The sequence below is a fragment of the Platalea leucorodia genome (assembly GCF_965183815.1).
Source record: "Platalea leucorodia genome assembly, chromosome: 3".
In the NCBI taxonomy this organism is placed as follows: domain Eukaryota; kingdom Metazoa; phylum Chordata; class Aves; order Pelecaniformes; family Threskiornithidae; genus Platalea; species Platalea leucorodia.
In genome coordinates, this window is record NC_138825.1 from 36874784 (window position 1) to 36896969 (window position 22186).

Consider the following 22186-nt stretch of genomic DNA (forward strand, 5'->3'; position numbering starts at 1 on the left):
TCAAAACTCTTGTATTTTCAATTATTATTGAATGAAATGGGGACGCAGGGCACAGTGCTGTCATCAGGTTGTAACATTGATGGCATAGGAAATACAGCATCTCGGAACAAGAACTATAACTGGAGATACAAAGAGTACTGAACATACCATGGCACTGTCCATTCCAGCCTCTGAATCCCACTCTGCAAGGAATGCACTGGTAAGAGCCAGGAGCATTAATGCACTGTGCATCTGGACAAGTAGTTGGAGTCAGGCATTCATCAATGTCTTCAAAAGAGAAGATAAAAGGAAATAATGGTCAAAGCCATAACAAAACACTGAACAATAAACTAATCTGGTTATTCTAACTGTGCTCATGTTATACTAATACATTTAAAGAGTTGCATACTTTATCTGTTAGAGACCCAGGAAGGTACAAGTTCGCACAGATTTGTACCAGCGAAGGGGCATCTCTGAGAAATAAATTAGATCATAGTACATGCAACTGAATCTGAATTTTCTGTTATACTATGAATCTTTGGTACGCCCTCCATAACATACAGCAGATCAGACTTCTGGCTTAGATAGGTAAGAATTACTTTGCTTATGTCACCCCTTTACCATATTGAAGTGTCCTGAGGTTCTTCCTATAGTCAGTCTTAAGAGACTTTGGAAGTGCATTGCAACAATAGTAGTATAACTCTGACTTCTCAAAGCAAAGATGAATTTGGTATTCTCCTGTGTCCTAGGGTTATGAAGCATGTAAGTATTATGTGGACTACAAATTTAATTGTGTGAATGGTAATCAAAGATGTTTACAGGGAGTTAATTATGCCTGAAAGAAGGCACAAGCAACACACACATCCCTGAGGCCTGCAATGTATTGAGGATGACAGAGGGACTCGTTGCATCAGAAGAGGTCCTAGTTTACCCACAAGAAAACAAGAGATAGGTCCTGAAAAACTCATGGATCTCATGTCCAGGCTCTGAGCCTGGAAATTCCCATCCTGCAGCAAAGAAACCCACAGTACATGCAATATATGCAATCTAAAAGAGACTGCATGCAAAAATGACATTCAAAGACAAGTCGCCATCAAGTGACCAATGATCAGAAGATCCTGGAATTAAAACTGTGTGGGCAGCCCCATTCCAGTCTGCTCCCATACTTGAATATCATTTTATAATATGGTCTTTAATTACAAAATAATTATAATCTTTCCTACCAAATATTTGCTTCATGCAGTGCACAGAACTAATGAAATCGTCAAAGTCACCTCTAAACCCAGCTTCCTAAGCTCTTGTCCCTTCTCTGCCCCAAGCCCAGTGGTTGTGTCTTCTGCAATTAAGGACTGCTACTCCAGGACAGATAGCAGGGAGGCAATTTACTCCTAGTTTTGGGAACAAGCTCACAGAAGGAATGTAGCCTCCAACACTTGTAATTTAACTGGACAATGCTCCAACCTTCAGAGAATTGAACAACCCAGCTCCAAACAACTCACTGGATGTGGGCAAATCACAATTTTTCATAGAAGCATGACTGTCCAGCTGAGAATGCTTTCTCATAAAAGAAGCAACAGGCCTCTTCAGCTGCTATGATGCAGACCTGCAAACATTTCTTAGTGAAGCTGCTGTGACTTTTTTTTTTATTTAATTAACAAAAAAATCCACTTCTGTTGAAACGTGTTCTCAGAACTGCCTGGCCTGTATCTGCCCTCAAAACACACAACGTGATGTATTTGGAACAGAAATTTTCAGTCAAAATAAAGTCTAAATGCTGCAAAGCTTAAAGAAATCACACAAAGATTTTATAGGAATACTTAACCGTACACAGTGATGTCCAGCTATGCCTGTAACACTGTTCTACATAAACAATAGACTCTACAACAGCAGCATACATGCATTCTTGGGCTATGCCCATGACAGAGCTTGCGTGAGTATAGCTTGAAGGCAGAATGAAGATGGGCTGAGGAAGTGTAAGTGTGTATTGTGTGCAGCTTTGACGATTCTTGCCTTTGTTTTTGAAGTGTGGAGGAGGTGGAAAGGAGTTATTTGTCTGGAATCTGTCAATAGGGTAACTATAATGTGTAGGTGTAACGACATGGTGAAATGATTCCCTGAATGTGTCATTTCCTTGGTTTGATGGATTTAGTGTAGGAGGGGTTTTCCCTTAAGCAACCTTAAATAACTTTCAACAGAAAATTTGGTTTCAGAAAATACATATTGTTAAGTTAAATGATAGAGGACTACCACTACACTACTTAAAATATAAGTTAGTAAGAAATTTGACGCACTGTGATATTCTGATTTCTAGCCTATTTTAATCACAGATTCCCTACTGACAGAGAAGATTTGGAAAAAGCTGTTGTAAGAGTGGAGTGCGTGAAACATTTATTTAAATTTAAAAAAAAAAAAAGTCTGAATAGAAAGAGGAATCTTTTAGCAATGCTCAGAGCAGCAAATATATCCACAGCAGCTTTAAGTTGCTTATTTGCTAAGCAACCTAACATGTTAGCAATTTTATTATGTCCTAAGTAACTTAGACTAAAGCATGAACAAAACTATGTTTAAAATGAAATGGCTGCTTGTGGTTTTTAGTTCACAATTCAAGTTGAAAACGAAAAAAGAAAAAAGAACAGCAAAAAAGGCAAAAATATCACACTGAAAAATAATGTGAAGTTTTGAAGGTCAGTTGTCCTAGGATATCCTGCAACATGAAATACCTGCTAGATAATAAATTTCCAAATTAAAAAAAAAGTCAACTTATCATTTGCTACCTGTTATAATACAGGAAAAATTGATCCCCCCCCCCCCCAACAGAAACTTGGTAAACTATGCAGGGAAGGACTAACAATGAAGTTAAGAGATTCCATGGCAAGAGCTGTTAAAATAGCTGTCCTGAGATAGTTCCAACAGTAGCGGGGGAACTCCTTTGCAGCGTTTTAAATCTAAATAATAGGAATTGAATTACCGTTCCAGACATCAAATAACTGAAAAGACTGGAAAGTACTCAAAAAGGTTTCTTGTTTAAGATTGCACCCTCTGAGAATTCTCCCTTTGCAGCTCAAGCCGCAGTGCTAAGCCTCCCTTGAACAGCAGGCAATGTTAATCATTCCAAACAGCGGTAACATTTGGTATTGTTTTTGTGATATGAATAAATGGTAACTGCACTTCATCATCCAGGACATTCTGTAGATAAAACAAGCAATGTCCTTTCAAACATTCTGCCATTCTCAGCTGGTGTACAGGGGAAAGTTAAATGATCTGAAGGCAAATTAAATGAAGAAAGTAGCAGCAAGAGAAATCCACCAGTAATATTAAGCTAGAGAAATTACCCATGGAAATAAGCACAAAGGGGGATGAGGAAAGGGAACTCTGAACACAAACAGATATAAAACCACTGTGCCATGACATTCCATCTGAAATCAAATAGCAAATGGAGATTGAAAGGAATTATTATTTTAAGTTAAATACGAAAAAAACCTGTGTTGAGTTATTTTAATATTTCCATCTAATGGCTAGATTTCTTCAAAAATAAAGAAAGAGATGCAAAGTTTTCTGTTGAGATCAGAAAGAGCAGTCAATGCGAACAAATGGCTCTTCCTACTGCAGTTGTTTGGCTTGGCAACTGTTACTGTATTACTACTGGTGAAGAGTCCAAACCTACCTTCACATTCACCTCTCCTGTTCATTTGGTATCCACTATCACAATATTCACATCTGTATGAGCCAACAGTATTTATACAAAAGCCTTCCCCGCAAGTATGAGGTCTTGAACATTCATCAAAATCTGCAGATGAAAAAGAGAAGTTAAGAGAAACTTTGCTTCACCATGAAATTACCGAATGCTTCATCTCCCCTAAATTCTGCTTTAATTAAACCTAAGTAAGTTTGGATTTTCAAGCTGTTTGCAAGCCACAGCCCTACAGCTGTTCTTACTGAGCAGTTCCATCTTTACCTCACTGCTTGTAATCACAGAGAGAATGAGATCTAGAAACAACCAGGCTGCAGGAAGAAGGCCAGTGAGCAGCCCTGTGGTTGCAAACTCAATGCATGTTTCTGTGTGTATATGGTGCCCAAGGCAGTGCTAACTTGAGGAAGATCACAGCCAATTCAGGCTGTTTGTATTGCTCTGCAAAGTCCATAGCTGTTTGCAGCTATATATATTAAGGAAATATATATATTATATTATATAATATAATTATATATAATATTATATATATTAAGGAAATCTTACAGGTGCAGGAGCAGGCTGTCCCCATGTGCTGAAAGACAAGCCGGCAGGGAAGGAGACCTGGCTGAACAGAGAGCTTTGGCTGGAACTCAGGAAAAAAAGGAGAGTTTACGACCTTTGGAAGAAGGAGCAGGCAACTCATGAGGACTACAAGGATGTCATGAGGTTATGCAGGGAGAAGATCAGAAGGGCCAGCTGGAACTTAATCTGGCTACTGCCGTAAAGGACAACAAAAAATGTTTCTACAGATACATTAGCAATAAAAAGAGAGCTAAGGAGAATCTCCATCCTTTATTGGATGTGGGGGAAAATATAGCGACAAAGGATGAGGAACGAGCTGAAGTACTTAATGTCTTCTTTGCCTCACTCTTTAACAGTCAGACCAGTTCTCAGGGTACCCGGCCCCCTGAGCTGGAAGACAGGAACAGGGAGCAGAATGAAGCCCCTATAATTGAAGGGGAAATGGTTAGCAACCTGCTACACCACGTAGACACACACAAGTCTATGGGGCCGGATGGGATCCACCCGAGAATACTGAGGGAGCTGGCAGAGGTGCTCACCAAGCCACCTTCCATCATCTACCAGCAGACCTGGCTAACCAGGGAGGTCCCAGTTGACTGGAAGTTAGCAAATGTGACGCCCATCTACAAGAAGGACCAGAAGGAGGATGCAGGGAACTGCAGGCCTGTCAGCCTGACCTCAGTGCCAGAGAAGGGTATGGAGCAGATCATCCTGAGTGCCATCATGTGGCATGTACGGGACAACTGGGGGATCAGGCCCAGTCAGCATGGGTTTATGAAAGGCAGGTCCTGCTTGGCTAACTTGATCTCCTTCTATGACAAGGTGACCCACTTAGTGGGAAAGGCTGTGGGTGTTGTCTACCTGGACTTTAGTAAAGCCTTTGACACCATTTTCCACAGCATTCTCCTGGAAAAACTGGCTGTTCATGGCTTGGACGGGAGTACTCTTCACTGGGTAGAAAACTGGCAGGATGGCCAAGCCCAAAGAGTGGTAGTGAATGGAGTCAAATCCAGTTGGCGGCCGGTCACAAGTGGTGTTTCCCGGGGCTCAATGTTGGGGCCAGTTCTGTTTAATATCTTTATCAATGATCTGGATGAGGGGATTGAGTGCACTCTCAGTAAGTCTGCAAATGACACCAAGATGGGCCGGAGTATTGATCTGCTGGAGGGCAGGAAGGCCCTACAGAGGGACCTGGACAGGCTGGATCGATGGGCCCAGGCCAACTGCATGAGGTTCAACAAGGCTCAGTGCCAGGTCCTGCACCTGGGACACAACAACCCCATGCAACGCTTCAGGCTTGGGGAGGAGTGGCTGGAAAGCTGCCTGGCGGAAAAGGACCTGGGGGTGCTCATTGACAGCTGGCTGAACATGAGCCAGCAGTGTGCTCAGGTGGCCAAGAAGGCCAATGGCATCCTGGCTTGTATCAGGAGTAGTGTGGCCAGCAGGACCAGGGAAGTGATCATCCCCTGGTACTCAGCACTGGTGAGGCCGCACCTCAAATTCTGTGTTCAGTTTTGGGCCCCTCACTGCAGGAAGGACATCGAGGTGCTGGAGCGTGTCCAGAGAAGGGCAATGAAGCTGGTGAAGGGTCTGGAGCACAAGTCCTACGAGGAGCGGCTCAGGGAGCTGGGGTTGTTTAGCCTGGAGAAGAGGAGGCTGAGGGAAGACCTAACTGCTCTCTACAGCTACCTGAAAGGAGGTTGTAGTGAGGTGGGGGTCGGTCTCTTCTCCCATTTAGATTCTATGTTAGGAAAAATTTCTTCACCGAAAGGGTAGTCAGGCACTGGAACAGGCTGCCCAGGGAAGTGGTTGAGTCCCCATCCCTGGAGGTATTTAAAAGAGTTGTAGATGTGGCGCTTAGGGACACGGCTTAGTGGTGGACTTGGCAGTGCTAGGTTAACGGTTGGACTTGATGATCTCAAAGGTCTTTTCCAACCTAAACGATTCTATGATTCTGTATTTAAAAAATATGTTTTTTTACAGCAGCTAGTGATGAAAATTTTGAATATTTGTATTTTCCACCAGAGAAGGTGTTTTTACTAAATGGTAATTTTCCTAAACAAGCACAATACTGAATAAATTCTTGTTTTTCAACAAATAATAATTTTGAAAACCAGTAGGAGCTGCTCAAATATTTTCCTCACGACAATACGTGGTGAGAGACAATTAAATACTCTTCCAGACATCAGTCCAGTATCAATGACACTGAGCAAAAAAGCTGAAAAGGGGACTTTAGGGGGTTTTAGATAAGCTTCTTGATTCATTTTTATATTTTTATTTTCTATAAAAGAGATCAGTAATTACCAACGCAGTCAGTTCCATCTTCACTGGCCATGAATCCAGCTTGGCAAATACATAGGAAACTTCCTTCTGTATTTTCACAGCGTCCAAGGGAACAGAGATGGGGTGCCTGATTACACTCATTAATATCTGTAAAAGAAATAAAAACAGAAGACTATAGAATAACATATTTAGTTATGATTCTTTTTGTGCATTCTATGCCATGGTTTTGGAAAGAATGATCTTGTAATTATTTTAACTATTTGAAAAAGCACGTTTTCCTCTCCCTCAGAGCTGCAAAAAAGATGCATTAAATAGTTTTGGTTGGAAAAAAATGCTCTTATTGGCTTAGACTATAAAAATATCACATTGGCCTGAAGGATGCCACACAATTACTATTCAAATCACTACACTGAGAGCAAGCAGAGCACAAGCTGCAAGCATGGAACATAAACACAATTTGGATGAAATAGAAGGGTTTTAAGTTGTCATTTGGCTGTCTATGTGTGTAAATTATTTTTTAATACTGTAGTTGCACCTGATAGCATGTGTATCAGTGTGAAGTTACTGAACTTTTGGTAGCATGAAAAGTTGATAGTATATAATCTGGCAACATGATACAATAAACTCTTTCTGATCCAAGTTACAGAGGAACCAGCGTACTCTGAATGAAGGAAAGATACTGATACAGCTACTTCCAAATCTGAAACGGCTCATGTAGAGTCAGTCTGAACTCTGCTTCATGTTCATCAGAGCCCTCTCTTCCAGGACTTACTAGCTTTGCAGGGGATGAAGACCTCACTTTGCAGATCTCCTAATTTGCCTCTGTAATATTTTCAATATACTTTCACTTTTCAGCAGAAGGTTGAAAGGAAAGACCTAACAGAATGACTGGATTTAGTCCAGCTGCAGAGCTGGTAGCTGGGCAAACCATTCTGAGAAACAGGCACCAACTCGGTTATTCTTCCTCCAAACATAAGTGTATTTCTTCCTAGCAGTCTGACGATTTTAGATACCTGATATAAAGCTGAGAAGAGATGGTCTGGCTAATCACTTTTTCTCTCACCTCACAAAGGGAAAGGCTTTAATTCATTTTAATTAAATTCACATTCAGTTCTGAGTGGCTGAAAGGCTATATCAGAGACTAGCTGGCAAATTTTATTTGACATACAAAAACTAGTTTCTGTGTAGTTTGGAAGCATTCAGTAGAGGAAGCAACTCCTGACTGCATTGTAGCATATTTCCCCTGACCAGACTCTACATTTCAAGCATGTCATAGCATGGTTATTTCAGATTTTTGAAAGCGTCCATTCATACCAGAGCACTTTGTCTGCTGATCATTAAGTTTGTACCCCTCGTAGCAGATGCAAGTGTATCCCACAGGCAAATTAACACAGTGTCCTGCTCCACAGATATCAGGATTAACTGTACATTCGTTGATTTCTAAGCAAACAAAAAAAAAGTTTCACGTTAAACTCTCCCACATAGTTCAGTAAATGTACAATATTCTGTAATCCAAGTAGAAAGATTAGGCCTGAAAACAACTATAAATCAAGTTTGTAAGTTCTGAGTTTCTGTAATGGATACCTTATCTGGAAGAATCTAGAAACCATCTAGCCTTTTCCTAGTGACATATTCTCATGTCCCATCCAAGATCTATAAATGGGTACATAAAAAATAAAGCAAAATGAAGATAATATAAAATAAAAATGTATACTATTTAACCTTTGCATTGAAGGTTAAGAAAATAACTGTAGTGGGTTTCTGATTATTTTTACAGAATACTCATCTGTTAATGGCTTGGATGTATTTTGAAAGATAAGGAGATTTAGATATGGGCAGCACTGGATGCTAAACCCTTACAGTAGTTTCAGAAACTTTCAAAGTATATGCATTACTGCAAACAATACTAATGACTGCATTTAGTTGCAATTTAAACTAAGGTTACACAGCAGCATGGAATTGTAATCCCTGAAAAAGTTACCATCTGTAAAGAAGAATCATTTATCCAGACTATTTAGAAATAGATTACATTTGAATTTAACTAAATCTTAAAGTATAGAATTAAGGCACTCAAAAACATCTCAACTCTAACTGCATTCAGTTTTCTAAATCCAATTTAGGATTTTGTCCTAGAAATCTTACTACACTTGCACTTTATGATCTCTTAAATATCTGAACAACACTTGGAGCTGTATCTGAACAACAGATTGATTTAGTTGTTTAAAGCACACAGCAATTTCTAGTTCCACTCCTTTTCCTGAGGAAAGAAAAAACAGCAGAACATGGAAAAGTATCATTTTTTTTCCTAACTAATCAGTTCCCAGCAAGGTAACTTCCTCTCCCTGTAAGGAAGCAGGGAGCTGGCTGGCAGAAGGGGCACAATCACAGCAGAGCTGACTTCCAAATTCTGGTTTGACAATCACCATTAGTAGAACTTTCATATGGGATTGACGACCTGTAATTATAGGTAATTGAAGAAGGCAGCTGAATGCTTACAGAAGGACAGGATACTTTCTCTACTCTTACAGTAGATTCAGGAGGATTTAACTGCAGACAGAATCGTACTTCAAGCAACTGGGTGATTTAGACCCTGCACATGTTGCATGCAACTCAAAAATCCATTCCTGCATCAAGGAAAGCCATCTTTGAAGAATTAAACTTTTATTAAAGCATGTGCAATTTCTCCCTGTGAATGCAAATTGGGAAACCTCTTGGTAGGCCTAGACATCTCTACCATATACAATACTGCATCTCAAAGTATTTACCTGGATATTGCAATTACTTCAAAGCCTGTGTTAATTCTGAGAGACTAGCCAATGTAACATTGTAATGCTCTCATGTATACACACATAGTACATTCACCTTTTTGCTTCCAAATGTACAGCAAGTGAAATTTTCATGCCTTTTGGACACAGCCATCACTTAGACAAGTTTCAGCTATGACAGGAGCATTACTTGCATTTCTGTTACTTTCACTTCTTGACACATGGATGTAGAAAAGGCAACTTTAATACATCAAGAAAGGAAGAAGCACAAACATCAAAAGAACATTTCAAAATAGATCTTACAATAACTCCTCATATGCTTTTTGTAGAACACACTAATTTACATGCCATGAAGTCTATATCCCTCAAAGAACACGATAACGTATACTTCACGAACACATGTGCAGACTGTCTAAAGACCTGACTTGCAGCCAAAAAGTCTTCAGTTCTGGACTTGGGTTGCAGATCATGTAACCTGAGGTGGAATTATTAATTTTTCCTTCTATCATTTATTTGTGGGCACAAAAAGAGCAGGTACATCCTGGGAGGGTCCAGTCCTAGCTCTGTTGACGGTACCCTCACTGCTGTGCTGTTCTGTGCTTTCTATTTCTCCTCAGAGTATTCCTTTCTGTTCTACAGCTACATTCTCTTCGCTATTATAATTCAGAAGTAGCATGGGACAAGTTATAGAGTTGTGAACTCACAGTCATTTCTTAATTTATTTTAGTTCTAAATAGGAAGTACAATACCTGTAACTTGAGTAGGTGCAATTACTTGACTTGCACTCGAAGTAGAGACTTCAGGAGCAACTTCAACAGGCAGAGGAGGAGATGTTTTCTCAATCACTACTGTGTGACATGGAATGGAAATCAATCACATCCAAAAAAAACCCCTTAAAGCATTCAAAAAAAAAACCCTTAAAGAATTCACACATGATACTGAATGAGCCAGACATTATGGAGCTTTTCATTAGTTTATTCTGCTTAGATCTGGAGTAGAAAAAATAGTATAATTACGTTTTCCATCATTCTACTGCTTGTGAAAAAAAACTGAGGTGCTAAAGAAAGCAAGCACAATAGTAAAACTTTTGCAGCGGAAGTTATGCATAAATCTACAAGGAGGCACCTAAGTAAAGTTTCCTCATGAAAGGGGTACAAGGCCTCAACTCTGCTGACATTAAAATGCTCATGTATGTAACCCAGGATATCCCTTTTGCCAAAAATATGTCTTTGCCTCCTAACAAGTCACCTCTCAATTCCTCCCACTTCAGCTTCCATGATTTTTTTTTTCTGTATTCTGATCATGGAAAAATTGCTTGTGAAGCTGCAATTAGTTTTTTATTAACCTCTGTTACAACTGCTACCTTCCCATTCTTTGAAGAATTGTAAGCACTCTCTCATACTAAAAGGCAAGTCAAAACAAGTTACCTGGAAACTGTGGATGCAGGTTAATTGTTGAAATTCCAGGAGAAAGCTGAGGCTGCCCAGGTTCTAGATAAGGCTGCTTTTCTTGATCAAGGGAAGCTAATTCCTAAAAGAATGGTTAAAAATTTACATTCTGAAAACATTCTCTTAATTCAGCTATCATAACAACCCACAAAATCCTGGCCTGAGAAACTGCTAACATTCTCACGAGTGGCTTTTGATAGCAGATCATTAATTACCACCAATTTAAGCCTGAAAGAACATGGAATACTATGTTTACACAATGGCATACAATTTAACATTGATTTTATTTGAAGCAGCCATTTCATGGAGCTTCTAATTGTATCTTTGGCTTTGTCTTGCCATAGTTCTCCTATCCTCTGGTCTTTAAATGCTTATGAATAGTATTTAATTGCAGTTCAGCATCACACAAAAGTATACAATCACATATGTCTCTCAGTCTTTGACCACTGTGAAACGTTCTGTCTTATCTATTGCACTGACCATCTTATTTTCATAAGTGTTAGATGCTTGTAAGTCTTTAGGAAAATGAAATGAAGTACAGCAGCAGGTATTCCTAATGAATCCCATTATCTTCAGCATAGAGAACCTGGAACCTCCAGAACTGGGGACTTAACGCTGATACGCACCTGCTCTTCTCCACTGAATACACAGCAATCCTAAAAAAACTAGGAAACTAACTTAGGCATTAATATAAGTCTCTTAAGCAGGTGTCACAAACGCTTCTCAAAGCTTCATACCGTTTCTCTCCAACTCATTTTCTCTAGCTGTCAGCATCTGCGACTCTCCTTCATACTCTCTGCATTTTTCAATATCCTCTTTAAAATACAGGCTCCAGAACGGGATAGAACAATATAGTACTAGACCCTCCACCAACGCCCTAAAGAGAGGTTAAAGTAATCTCTTTCCTGGACCTCACTACCTGCCTGTTGCTGTATATAATAATAACATGAGCTTTTTTTGCCTCAGGGTTTGCACTGTAAGTCTACAGTGACTTGTTTGTTCCTCATAAATCCTAAATCCTTTTCAGAGTTATCATATCACATCTCGTACACATGGTCTGCATTCTAATTCCTAGATAAATCACATCATGTTTTACCTGATCAGGGGCTGCAGTTGCCACTAAAACCAGAAAGAAAAAAGAAAATTAATCAATCTTCACATAACATTTACTTACACATTCTACTGAAAACTACTAGCACATTTGAAAGTGGTTGTTGCCATCGGAGAAAAATTTCAGACTCTAACCTCATTCCAAAATGGTGCAAACTTGAAGTAATGTTCCTGAAGCAAGTGTAAAATATAACCTGAGACCAGAATAAGATTCTACAGCGTGACCAATGCTTATAATTATTTACTCAGTATTCAGCTGCCTTACAGGTTTCTCAGTTGTTTCCTTAGAAACAATCCAAGAAACTAACGGGTTATTAACTCACTGATCAAACTTTTAAAACTCCTTCCAAGGAATATCAACGTCTGTAATTATTTTAAAGGTAAATTAATATCATAATGGTATATAACTAACCATTAACAAATTTGCAATAATTTATTGTAAAAAAAACCTCCAAAACCCAAAAAAACCCACCCCAAGTTTTGAAATTTGCCTTTTCTTTAAGAAAGCACAAAGCAGAAGTGGTTTGGGTTTATTTTTCCTCCACAAAAGTGACTTTTTTCTGGGAAGGAGAGGTAAACATTTCATATAAGTTTTTATTTTCCATTGCAGTTTGCCTTTTTTGAATTTGTCTTTTACTGATGAAAACCTATATGCTTCTGTAAAAAACTGAAACAATATTTTTCTTTTCACAATCAACATTTTCCACAGGATAGATTTTTTTTTTTTTTTTTTTAAATCGCTCTTCTTGCTCTAGTTTCTTCAGTTTTAGCAGGGAGGCTGATTATTAGAACTGGCAGAACTTCTAATAAAATCTCAAAAATTCCAAATGCAAACACATCCAAAAATGGAATACAAAATTCAGACATGTGTATGTGTCATTACTGACTTCAAGTAATCATATTTTTTAAAGTTTTTTATTTAAAAACCCAATACTCCTTTTTTTCTCCAGAGTCTGTGTTCTGAAGTTTACTAGACTGTAGCAATCTTTCTAATTGCTGAAGTAATATTTTAGCAAATGATACACCACATTTTTCCACTTTGCAGCACAGAAAAACCCAGAGGTTTATGTGAGATTTTATAATCCAGGACAGTCTGTAAGTATATTTGAACGGCTTATTTTTCTCTCCAGATTCAGTTTAGCTCCATTTTCCTTTTGAAAGCAAAACTAGAGCAGTGATTTTAACTGGAAAGTAACCCATTTCACACAGAATTTTGCAAAGTCAGCTGACTGAAACTCTTTCTAATAATGGCCTGACATACAGATACATAACTGCTACTTGGAAATAATGTATTAAGTACTCAATATCATGAGAGGGTTCTTCAGCAATGCATTTCTTCTTGTCTACAGTTAGTTCATGCCAAGTTTGCTGGCAATGTATTTGTAACAGTGCTGCTTTCTGCATTTCTTTGCTTCTGCATTTGTTTTAGACTCAGGAAAATTTTGGCTGCTACAAATTCTTAGAGGAGCTTGCAGAAAACGAAGTCTGAGAAAAATATCTTAGAGGAGTTAACTAATCGTTAAACAGCCCAGCAGAGAGGGGCTGATCCAACATGGTCACGCCGAGGGAGTGCACAGCTGCAGGGGTGAGAGCAGACCACACGAGGAAGATGCATGCCCACATCAGGTGGTGCCAATCTACAGGAGTGTATAGAGGGAAGATGATGAAAACCCCTTAGCTTCTGCCACCCCAAATACTAGTAAATCAAAGCCGGAGTTGAGTCCTTTGTTATATGTTAGAGATTATAAGTAGCTTTATAAAGAAGTCTTAAGCCAAATATTTACTACTTGTTATCATAAAAATTAATGAGATTAAAGCAGTCTCTCTCTCTCTCCATGGTGTTCTCAGCATCTGGTAGGAGCTATACATAAAATTTCAGAAGTAAATCATGTAACACAATACACTCCACGACACGGAATGCTCTGCTGTAGGAAGTGACGCCTCTTTGTCCTGCACTGTACACAGCTACTCCATGAAGAAACATACCATTGAAGACACATGCATAGAAATATAGAAAGACTAAATTTTCCCACTCTCACCTTCTTGCACAGCCATCTCAGTCTCACTTTTCTGTGAGAAGGTCAGTGCCTCCACTGGCTCTTCCTTTGCTGGGAGAGGTGGAGGAGAAGTACCTTTAGCAACAGGTTGAGTAATCGGGGTCTTGCCAATGACAGGTGGCTGTACTCTAACTGCAGGGTGATGATATAGCTTGTTTCTGTGAGGGCCAGAAACCGTATAACCCATTCCACCAGGGCAGATTTCCTTAAAAGCAGCTAGATTTGGGATGGGAAAATATTCCTTTTAGGAGTCTAAAAGTGCAATATGTTGACATAATGGAAAATATAATGATTACCACTAATAAATTTAATCTCATATTGTATATACATTTTTACAGAAAAATATTTAAAGACAAGCTATGCATTGCATGCTATTATGACTGAGGATTCTCCCAAAAGCATGTTCTGGCTGTTACTCCCAGAAGGTTTCCAGTCCAGTTTACCATCTTTCTTCAGTTATGTTTAATCTATCATTGTATCAAGATAATTTTTTGTATTAATCCTCTTCAAACAGTCTATCCTTTCCAAACATGAATTTGAATATGCAAATTGTCATCATCATCCACATTGCATAAGGAACGAAGATCACTACTTCTATCATTCTCTTTTTGCTGAAACCAAAGGAAAAAAGCTCACCACCCTGTATTAGAGGAGCAGAAGAATATCAACTGGTAACAACATTCATTCACAGGATCCCATTTGACTACATCAGAGGTCTCATACCACCCCTGATCCAAATTCCACTGAAGTCTTTCCACTGACTCAGTGGGCTGGATAAAAACAAGATGGGGATCATAAAAAGCCAAATCACCACTGGAAGAGAGGGGAGATAATCTCATTTATAAAGCTGCTAAGAAAAAGGTAATGAAACTAAGGCAGCAGCACCAGCTCTGATCTCTGCAGCTGCTCTACATAAGCATCAGGTTTTGCAATCCTAGTGGAAGACTAGAATGAAAAAGAAATACAGGTCAGCCTTCCTCCCCATCAAAGGTAATAGCTATGCTCCTGTCAGGGACAAGGAAACCTTCAGGAGTCTTGAGGGGGCAGTGCTTCATTATTCTCATTGCTCTAGGTAAAGCTATGTTGGGATGAAACACCAAAGATTTAGTCTCCCATATGCCCAATGTGATTTCTTGCAGCTTCTTAAGAGATACGCGGAGTCGGGCATTGGTAAGTTCACAAATTCTGCTTTGAACACATCAGGGTTTTACAATGAATTAGCATCTAAAATAAAAACACAAAATACTAGCTATAGGTACTCCACAGATGAATTCATTAAATTATACATTAAATTGCAGTATGCATTAATTGCATACTATGTTCTGATGGTGTCTTAGCAATAGAAAAGACGAAGGGTCAAACTGATTGAGTGGAATAGTTTTTGTTGGGAAATGCTAATATCAAAACTTGCCACAAAAACACCCAACTGAGGGTGGGAATTCTGGTCAGAGAAAATTTGATGCCTGTCCCTTCAGATGCATACTCAGCATGCAGGAAATCTTGTTTCAGGTCATATTCTCTCAAATGCAGAATAGAAATGTGAGCCTTATTCTACCACAGCTCTGATAAGTGCTCTCAACACCTGGGTATACAAAGCTGGCCTCTCTCAGTCTCTCTTTTGGAGCTGGTCTACTTTGTACAAATATTTTAAAAGCTATCTGAGAGTGAGATCATGACTTTTTAATTCAATTACTCTTAAATTAACATGGGATGCTGCAGTAAATACATTACCCCATTCTGGAGTATCCCACTTTCACACATTTTTCATAGAAAACTGAAAGATTATGAATTTAACCTGTTATAGAAAGGAACATGTTTTTAAACCATGAAAGTTGTCATGAAATGGGAAAAGTGTTTCCCACACAGCTCATCAGAATTTTGTCTTCACAGATTTTCTCTCTGAAGTCTTTTAATTAAGAAAAATCACTAAAATAACCTATTCTCCATAATATTCAACAACGTACTTTTTATCACTAGAGAGCAGTCAACTTTGCAAAAAGATATATTCTCTGCTCTAGAATACACACAATTGGGCATAAAGCCTCATGTAATATTCTCATAGATGTAAAACATCTGCATTTAAATTGCGAGTCATCTGATGAGAATATATTTTTTTCTCCATTAAAAAGCCATAGAAATATTATTTATCTGAAAGTGAACTGGAGTTTTAAAATCCTAATCAGTGATGTAGCAACCCAATGTTCATGCAGGAAACCGTGGCTTTAGAAATCAATTGAAATGCTCAAAAACGTTGTTCACTTCCATTTCTCTAAGCCCTGCTTAAACAAGTAAGGAATCTGCTGCTCTCATCATGTCTCTGAAGCTAGCTATGGATTTCCTAAAGCAGCTAGCTCATTTTGAAAATCTGAATCTTCATAAAATACTCTGGAGAAATACATGACCTGTATCATAACAGTGACATCTGCAGCAGCAACTTCAGCATGAACAGTAGATTGCCATTACAAATACCTATGCTAAAATACTGAACAGGCCATACATCATGTATATTACAATAAGCAATGATGTTTTTAAAGAAGATGAATTTGATCATACATTTAGACAAAAAAATAATATTCAACTGATTTTGACTAAAGACTCCAACTTTGGTCATTTAAGTTCTAAGCAAAATTGGGGAATAGAAGGTACTCAAAAGCAGTGATCATTATCTATAATACGTGGTACCTTCATCTATGAGCAGCCTAAATGAGAGTGGTGACCAACCAAACTGGTATTTTCCAAGTCCTTATATATTTAAAAACCAGCAGGACTCCAAGTGAACACTGATAATACAAGTGAGCTTTATGTATCAAGTAAGGAATTGTTTAAGTGAAAGGTGGCATGAAATGTTTAACTACCAGCTTATCGTTAAGGCGGCAGCACCGTACTTCGCATGTTCCTCAAAACAGGTGGTAAAGATATGAAGGAAGGTTAGAAAGCAGAGATACTCCCATACATATCTTACTAACTGTAGTGTAAACTACAACACATAAAGTTCTCTAATCTAATTCTCAGAAGCTGCCATCCTTTCACTGGTGCCTTTAACAACTGAAGAGTATTCATTAGATTTTGGGTTAATCTGCCTGTATAGTCAGAATACAATGTACAATAAATTTATCTTCATGTGACGGAGAATCGAAGCTCAAGGACATATTCTGAGATGCAAATATTGTACTGGAATTCTATCACAACATATCAAAACTAACTCCTTTGTTTTAATCACAAATCCCTATGAACAAAACTACTATATATGTGATCATTCTACTATCATGTAGAGAACTGTCATAATTTACTGATGGACACTTCTTGCTTAAAATCAATTCTTGGATTTCTTTTTTTAAAGCATGCATAACAAACATAGGGGAGGGGCAAGAGCTTGAATTTTTAATGAGCAGTTCTTACCTGTTCCTGGAAGTGGACACTTCTCACAGTGTGGGCCCCAGGCTTTGCCAACACTGCAACAGCAAAGCTGCTTGCTGAGCTGAACAGAAAGAGGATGCATGCATTGCTTTCCTGCACTAACAAACCGGTAGCAAGGTCCTTTCTCTTCAGCAACTATAGGATTATCAGCTGCAATGAAAGTGGAAGAGAGGATGGTACTGTTCACATGCAAAGCAAAACAGAGAAACACCACTAGATTTGCAACACCAGTTAAACAGATTAATATTACCATCTGCACAAGTTTTATTTCAAATACCTATCTCAAGCCATAATCACAGCATAAAAGAAAATTCTTATTTCGCATCAAACACTCCTGAACTCCAACTCATCCTAGACCAAGGATAAAAAGTATTTTAAAGAAAAAAAAATTCCAAACCAGCAGTTGCCATGCTGCCACAATAAAGAGTCAGAATCAGCTCTCTCTCTTGTACACAAGTCCAACTGCTGAAGACTATGGTCAATCACTAGCAATATACAGTTGTGTCAAGCTACATAGCCACTGGACCATTCAGCTATAAGTAGGCTATATAAATAAAACTGCAAAAGGATTAAGTATCATACATGACTTTTTTTTTAATAAAAGAAACAATTATGTATTTACATTTTGTTACTTTTATTTTTAATGTGGAAGAGCCAAAGGCCATAAGCTATGACTACTATGAGGCAACAGATCCATCCAGCTTTCTAATTCATGCATCCACATTCACGTACAGTTAACAGTTCTGGATAATAGGTTCACTTAACTCAAAAATTACAAAGACTATCTGATTTTCAACATGACACGTAAAAGCAAAAATGAAAGCCAACTCCTTTTTTCTGGTGTTAAACTGAAAAGTGATAAGAAATTCTTCAAAATGCTGAAAATCTTTCTCAGTAATTGAGTGTCATTAACTAGTAGCACAACATAATTATGCTGAAAAAATGAAAGAATTCACCTACAGCTCTAAACTATACTTTATTTTATAAATTTAAAGATAGTTCAGATAAGGAGCTTAGGAAATGAGGTATTTTTCACTTATAAATATGCTTTCCAAAAAACTTAAAGTGAGAAATTTGAGTAGTTCTCTATGCCCTCTTTTCTTCTTGCAGAGGTAGTTGATCTCAAACAAAGTAAAAGCTGATTAACAGAGGAAAATATTTGCATTCATGCTGTTCACAACTTTTTCTTTCTCCTAATTCTTTCTTAATTTTTAATCCTTCTTAATCAGAAGGAAAATGTGCCAGAGATCATCCTGGGCTGAATGGAAACTACCCAGGTCAGAGCTGCAGAGGTGGAAGAGGGAAGGGCAGGACACAAAGATTATTTTGGCTGGGGAACTAGCAGCAAGGGGAAACAAAATTGTGGGAAGAACTACTCCAGGCTGGTGAGAAAGACTGAGTGTACAAGGAGGCTGGATGTGGCCTTGAAGGTTTTGCGACAAGAAAACCAGGAAAAGATGGCAAGGATCCTGAACAGCCACTGGTGGAGACCAAGGCTTCCAGGACAGAGAGACAGAAAAGAGGCATGAGCACTGAGACTGACTAAATAAAGTGAATAAGCTGAGAAGAGGTGGCAGAGACAGCAAAAAACACGGAGACAGCTTAGAAGAGTTGGGGCCAGTCAAATAAACCCTCACCTAAAGTGCAATTAAGTATCTATTTTGGTACTTTGATTAACACTATCACTTACGTATGCATCTTGAGAGGGTAGGATCTGGCACAAATCCCATTTTGCAGGTACATCTGTAGCTGCCCATGGTATTCAAGCACTCACCATTAGGGCATACTCCCTGTAACTGACACTCATTGATGTCTGTGGGAAAATTGAAAATAATCAGATACTGAAACATGTATTAATATTCTTCTTTCTTCAGAAGTTATCTTTTTTTAAATATGTGCAGGAGAACTGTTACGAATTAACACTCCAATCAACATTTTTTCCCATACTGACAACATTTGATTTATAACCTTTTAAAACACTGCTGAGAACTTAACAGAAAAACAATTACATTTATACATCATTCTCAAGTACTCTGAATTAAAAAAAACAAATACACTTTGACTGGCTTATCAGCCCCCTTTTCCTGACTAGATGATTGCTTGGGCAGTCAAACACAACTCACAAGAACATTCACAGAGGCAAGTTTTAAGCAATGCAGTATATTTTATACAGGATGGAACACTGCTTGACACATTTAATACAGTTTTTATCAGCGTTTGTACGTTGAAGTTCCTGAAGATTCATTGTGCTGGAAGAAGCCCAACGCAAAAATACCATCTCTAGCCTAAAGAGCTTACCATCTTAGTAGCAAGAATATGCTTCAGGAAGCACAGAACGTATGTGATGTGGGATGAAAAGAATTGCATCCGTGGGAACACAACTTTGTAGTAATTAACAACTGCTTTGATAAAGTTTGCTGTTACGAGGCTACCTGCATCAGTGTCCCGTTCACAGTCCCACTGAATAATTCTCCCATGCCCGAAGCATTGAGCCTCAGGCCTTTATCACACTTGGGGTTGTATCTATAATTCACTTACTCTCAGAATAGGACCTGTCTGACAATCATCTGGATACCATCTGTCACTAAGTCAGCCAAACTAGGATTTTATTTCAGAAGACAGTAACAATGTAGCTTGCACTGATAATCAAAACCTTAAAATAATAATAAAAAACCCCCAAAACCCAACCCATAATTGTCTCTGTCATAAATTGCCACGTCTCCTCTTTCAGAAAAATAGACAGCACATTGAAACAGACCTACTTGAAAATGTTTTGTGCATAATTTCTACATAAGACTTTCCCTCCCTATCCCTAAGCTAGGAAAAAGTGCCTACCTTGCCGGGTAAACAAGCTTCAAGTGGAAGTCAGATATTCTAGCTAGCTCCTTAGGAATCAGGTATTTGTGATCATTTTATCTAAAATATATAATATTTATTACCTTTCCTATTAGATTTTATAAAACCTTCACCATTTTATTTGACCTCATGGTATGTTGCTGCCTGATTCAACACAATCAATGAGGGTAAGGAAGTTGAATAGTAAAATAGATGTGCTGGAGTTTGCTTTTGGAAACCTACAGAATGAATCTTTCACCTTCCTACCTTCTTCTTCATTTTTCTCCACAAGTTTGGCTACCTGTCCCACTACACAGGAGCGCACGACTTAAGCTCACAGTACAGCAGACTCTAGCAGTCGCCATGTCAGCTGCGATTTTTTCCAAATATTCACTGTTGAGCTTATCCCTCCGCTCTCCCAATGCTATACCTAATTTAGTATCTTGACACCACCTGGATCAACTTCACCTCTATGCACTTAGCCACATGTGACAAAGAGTGATAATTTATATCCTAGAACTTTGGATGAAATGTGATGGAAACCACATGAATTACAAAGGATCAGCTCTGCCTCAAAGGAATTTTCAAGTGAAATTCCCAGACTACATGACTTTCTGACCTCAGAGGGAGTGGACTATTTATAAAGGAGAATGGTATAAGAAAAAAGCACAAAACCCCACTGAAATATCCTCCTACAGCAGTCTACCTTTTGGTCCATCCAATTTTTGAGCAGGAAGATGTCCCATATAAGCACAGGAGTATCTTATTCAAGGATTGCACTAATACAGAACATTTAGTAAGCTAGACTTGTTCTGATGCACTCGATGAAAATTTTTTAGACAGGTTCTTCAGTTGCTTAGTCTGACTAGGTCCTTTCTTTTGCCCTGAAATCTCAAAATACGATTGAAGGCATGTACAGAGTGCCAACTGATCCCAAAAGGAAGATCATCATTGTTTCAATACCATTATCTTTTGTGACTATTGTGAGGAATGAACTTAAATCTTAACAGCTAGCAAGCTAAAGACGTTATTGAAACATCCCTAAATAGAAACTTATTGATGCTGTTGTAAAGTCGTCGGGAAGAAAGGACATATTGCTAACCCTCTACTTTCAAACATCAGGCATGACAAGGAACATAATGGAAGAGAAGACTATGAAATACCTAGAAGCTAATGCAAAGCAAATACTGGAACACTCAAGAACCCAGTATTGAATTTTCCACCTGTTTTCAATTTGGGTTGTCAGATCAGTCCTCAAACCATGGGACAATTCTACTCACTTTGACGAAGCACTGACTCTGTCATTAGGAACAAGTTAGAGGAAGAGACAGTATGCTTTACTCTGAATACAGGAAAAATCTTGGTATCCGGGTTAATTTCAAAATGAAAATCTTCCATACAATTACACAAATAGACAAATTACACACACATGTGCAAAAAGCACATATAGATTTTGGAGAAAGAGGAAAAACATAGGAGAAATTAAGAGATGGAAGAAAGATAATATAAAAAAATTAAAAATTAAGAGACATATTTTTAACAAGGACTGTGCTCTTTTATTCTAATCTGACATTTGTTTTTTATCGTTTAATATTAGTTACTTGTTGGTGTTGACGTTGGTACATATAGTGAAAATAATTGCTCACTTTCTACATTGTAATAGCCAGAGATTTTTAAACAACTTTCTCCCTTTACAAATTCTACGTATACATTTTTATTTATAAGAAAATTAACCTATACTACTGGGAAAAAAATGGAAGATATCTCCCAGGGGACATACATAACATACCGCTTTTTCTTGTCACTTTTTTTGGAATATATATCCATGTAGAATTAGCAGAAATGCTTTGTCTACATTTTAAATCAGTGAAAAAGACAACTTATTTTAAATAACATTGACTTTGATTTTAAAGTTCTTGTTTTCAAGAAAAGACCAAGTCTCTTGTTTGTCTCATTAAAATACATTGCTATTTGCTTATATGTCATCATTATGAAAAATTTGGCACTTTTCCTTCGTATCTAGGAGGATAATTCTACCAT

General features: G+C 38.2%; 1 protein-coding gene across 1 annotated transcript in view; it reads right to left on the reverse strand.

Moving 5' to 3' along the window:
• The window catches only part of LTBP1 (latent transforming growth factor beta binding protein 1), a gene marked incomplete at its 5' end in the record, with an annotated part of 207114 nt that overhangs the window by 59025 nt on the left and 125903 nt on the right, over positions 1-22186 (reverse strand). The window contains 10 exons of the mRNA XM_082305848.1: positions 148-267; positions 3644-3766; positions 6536-6661; positions 7829-7954; positions 10029-10127; positions 10707-10809; positions 11824-11846; positions 13877-14110; positions 17294-17461; positions 19002-19124. Coding sequence (XP_082161974.1) covers positions 148-267; positions 3644-3766; positions 6536-6661; positions 7829-7954; positions 10029-10127; positions 10707-10809; positions 11824-11846; positions 13877-14110; positions 17294-17461; positions 19002-19124 — 1245 coding nt within the window. The remainder of the gene's footprint in view (positions 1-147; positions 268-3643; positions 3767-6535; positions 6662-7828; positions 7955-10028; positions 10128-10706; positions 10810-11823; positions 11847-13876; positions 14111-17293; positions 17462-19001; positions 19125-22186) is intronic.